Source organism: Gambusia affinis, linkage group LG16 (assembly GCF_019740435.1).
Source record: "Gambusia affinis linkage group LG16, SWU_Gaff_1.0, whole genome shotgun sequence".
Classification (NCBI taxonomy): domain Eukaryota; kingdom Metazoa; phylum Chordata; class Actinopteri; order Cyprinodontiformes; family Poeciliidae; genus Gambusia; species Gambusia affinis.
This window is the reverse complement of record NC_057883.1, coordinates 5307983-5312146: the sequence shown is the minus strand read 5'-3', so window position 1 is coordinate 5312146 and position 4164 is coordinate 5307983. Positions and strand designations below refer to the sequence as shown.

Sequence of the window (4164 nt, the reverse complement as noted above, 5' to 3'; positions counted from 1 at the left end):
TTCTTAATGGAAATGACAATTTCAAAGAAGCTCAAATTTTTTGGATAGAGCTATTACGCTATCAAAATTAGTGCATTTCGCAAAGCTGCAATGGAAACAATCTTTTCCCACAACACAAGTCACATGATCAACAACCAGATGTTACTGCTGGCAGAAACAACAAAGAAGACAACAGGAAGTGGCAGGATGATGATGGCGGAGCGCATTGTAATGGCTTATCTCTCGAACAGACCTATACATGTCATCTTAACTACGTTTATTATTTAATGCAAAGACCATAAGTGGGAAATTGTTTTTTGGTTGTTTTTTTTTAGGTCAGGAGAATGTCGACAAAGTTTTGCACACATTTGCAATTGAAACGCAGCTAGAGTTGCCATTCAGACTCTGACCTCTACTGTCATCTAATGACTGGTGAAGATAGGCACCCTCCAACTCAGCAAGGACAAGCAGGTACAGACCAGAAATTAATCTCTCTCTGGTGTTTGAATGACAGAGGAGATTCCTTACAGTCCAGATAAACCGACTAAACTCTGTTTTCTAAAAATCCTGAGCATTGGCATCTGAAATTAGACTTTAAACAGAAATCTGCTCACAGGCTGAACTTTGAATCTTTTGACTTTAGGGGCGGTGTTTCAACATCGCTTCCGTTTCCTCTTGAGGATGACTATCTTTGTCGAACTGCAGAAAATCTTTCTGCTGCACACCCGACAGTCAAAACGTATGCTGCAGGAGATTTCTAAGCAGTTCCTTTATAGGAAGGAGGAAACATGATCTGCATCTTTGTCTTCTCGTGTCTTGCAGGTAATTTTGCTTCAGAACAGCATCATCATAAATGATTGTTCCCTTAGGATGTGAAATCAGTTGTTATATCTCTCCAAATCCTCTCCTATACCCAGGTCTCAGTTTGGGGCTTGAGGTCCATCAGTCCCACTCTGATCTCATCAAAACGACTGGTGACAAAGTTCACATTTTCTGCACCCACCAAAAAACCGACTACAGACAGATTCTCTGGTACCAACGGAGACCCACAGACACGGCCATGAAGCTCATCGGATATTTGTACTTCAAAGATCCGACTATGGAAGACGAATATAAAAAGGACTTTGGGATCTCTGGAAATCTGGGAGGGGATACGGCGAAGAACGGATCCCTGACGATCCAAACCGTGAAACAGAATCACACTGCCGTTTACTACTGTGCTGCAAGAGAAGCACAATGACAGAAATGCTCTCTGCACCTCAACAAAAACTGTGCTGTGTTTTTATATCATCGGTGGTTTTTATAGAAAAATTATTAAACGTCTTTCGAGCACCTGCTTCTGTGGTTGGAAAGATGGAAGATTCAACACAGAGACTGAATATCTGAGTCACTTTGTTGGAATTAAACATTTTTAACACCGACTGAAAACCTACTGCTGCCCACTGCACACACAAATGCACACAAACACTTCTATACAACAACACTGCATTTGTTTTTTTTTATATTCTTTGCAAATGAAGGCTTCAAATTTAATAAGAATTTGAAACAAATGTCAAAAGCAGTTTTTGGTATAAACAAATGCAAATTTTTCTCAAGCACATCTAGAAATAATATAAACTGAATAATTGTGTTTATTTATACAACATTCCAACCAATGCTTATGTATTTATTTGCTTTGATTTTGTTTACTTTTATTTTTTTAAGTTTTATTGATTCTAGTGGCCTTTATTTGATAGTGAATTGACAGGAAAGTGGGTAATGAGACAGGGGGGGAAGACATGGGTCAAAGGTCGTCAGGCCAGGAATTGAACCTGTGACGGCCGCGTCAAAGACCAAGGCCTTTAAAAATGGGTCGTGCTTAACCCCTGCACCACCACAGCATCCCCTGATTCTGTTTACTTCTAATCCAGTTTCTTTCCATGAAATACTTTTTTTATTTTTTATTTTACAATGTGTAATAATTATTACTTTTATTATGGTTATTACCTTTGACCTTTGTTTTATTTTCTGTTTACATATGTTTACTCCAGTAGGGGGCACTGTAAAGCAAAAATAAGGCAGAAGTATTGTGTGGCCTCACACTTTTGTATAAAGGCTTATAATAAAAATATCTAACACTATTTAAAAAGTAACATTTCCTTCATTATTTACTTCTGCGCTGCAATGGAAGCACACAGCATCAAGCATCCAGCAGCCCTGAACAAAAACCTCCAGCCTACAGCCCCATGTTATCTCCTCTCTGAATCTAGATAGAGCCCAGCAGCCATCACAACAAATTCCAACAAATTCATTTTTCCATTCAACAACTTTCCCACAAACAAACTCTTGTACTGCTTATGGTTCCCTGCAGACCATTAATGCCCCTTTTCCACTTGTACCTGCTCAACTTGATTCTACTTGGTTACCAGGATTTGATGCGAGGGTTAGAGTAGGATTAGGACCAGAGACTGGTACCTTGCTGGGGTTCAAAACACTAGGGACGGGGCTGAAAACGTGACATCAGAAGACCAGTTTCTGATCGACTAGAAGGAGGAGTCACTGGTTTTGTCACAAGAGAGACTCCCTCACAAGAACCAGATCCGACTCAAGAGTGTATTTTGGAGCTCAGTCCAACACAAAACCTCCCCAAATGCTCATCACTTCCTGTCTCTCCTTCAAGGTAAAGACACAGCTGGTTTCTGGCATTCAACATGAAGCCATCTCTCGTCTTCATCACCATCGCCTTCTGGATTGAAGGTATTGTTTGTTTTTTAATCAAAGCAGCAGTTTCTTCTTACAGTTTTAACCTAGTAAGGTAAATATGTAGATTTGCAAGAGCTCTTGATTCAATTTGCTCCTAAAAATCTAAACCTTCAATCTTTTCTCAGGAGTCTACCTCAGCAAAGAAAAGCAAGTGTCTCAGTTTCCGGCGGACGTTCTGGTCCGACCGAACAACAAAGTCAACCTGACCTTCACTCATTCGATCCCGAGCTACGACACAATCCTGTGGTATCAGCGCTCACCGGGAGAAACTTCCCTGAAGCTGATCGGCTACGTCTACTATACAACCGTTAATATGGAGTCGGGTTTTGAACGGCACTTTCAGATAAGCGGAGATGGAGAGAAGTCAGCTCATCTTCTCAACCTGAACCCGAGACACCCTGAAGACAGCGGAGAATATTTTGGGGCCACACGTATAGACACAGCATTAAAAGAGAGTGACTCTGCCATACAAAAACCTTCAGAGTAATCCAGCTGGCAACCGCAGCCCAGCAGGAAACCAGAGGCATGTGACAGCAAATGAAAGCTGAAGGGAAAAATGACAATAACCTCATCCTACGAATACTAATAATACCCCAAAATCTGCAAACAGAAGGCTACATTTGTTCATTGTTATTCACTATGTTCTCCCTACAGGACGCTCAGGCTCCCTCAACCGGCTTTTGACTTAGTTTAGAGCTTAAAACTCCTTCTTCCTCCTCCATTCTGCATCTCACATTTCAACACAAACATTACGCTGACATAATTAATAATTGTGCCACATATGCTGCTATTGTTGTATAACGTCCGTCTTCATGAAACCCAGAACTACCTTGTAATATAGATGGTAAAATTTAGTTTCTTCTACAAACACAATGGTTGAAATGCATTTTATCATTGATGTTCGACTAATTTAGCGTCTTTGCTCACTAAAACTCTGTAATTTAAAGTTTGTTTTCCTTTGTTTTAAGCTGTGAATAAACTCCTTAAGTAGTAGTTAGTAACTTACACAATCTAAAACACAGACACACACACACAATAATAATAATAATAGTTGTTACAGTGACTCAACACTTCAACTGCAATCAATGAAATTCAAAACAAAAACGAATGACAATAATTTATAGGTATCCAGTGGATTAAAAAGATGCAGGCTGAACTACTCCGCTTATATATGTCTAGCTTATCCTTTTTAAAATTCAATAACAAGTAAATTGCTGCCAGGTAAAATCTACAAAAGAGATCAGATTGGCATTTTGAGGTATTTCTGAATGAATGTATTTGTCATTTCTTTTGTGTTAAATTTGAAATTATTTGGATCTGTGGTTCCATTGTCTGGGTTTATAAATCAATAAACATCTTTTAGTATCATCTTCATCTTTGTTGACACACTTCAAAATGTATCTGTATAAGGCTTGTTTGAATTTCAGCTGCCAAATCGGCACA

The 4164-nt window shown here is 39.3% G+C and overlaps 2 gene segments (V, D, J or C); both read left to right on the top strand.

Annotated features, from left to right (window-relative positions):
* The first annotated feature begins 766 nt into the window (after window positions 1-766).
* Window positions 767-1278, top strand: LOC122846185. The segment is given in 2 exon segments: window positions 767-801; window positions 897-1278. Coding segments are annotated over 2 exon segments (357 nt in total).
* Window positions 1279-2318: 1040 nt separating this feature from the next.
* Window positions 2319-3280, top strand: LOC122846180. The segment is given in 2 exon segments: window positions 2319-2715; window positions 2847-3280. Coding segments are annotated over 2 exon segments (408 nt in total).
* The last annotated feature ends 884 nt before the right edge of the window (window positions 3281-4164 follow it).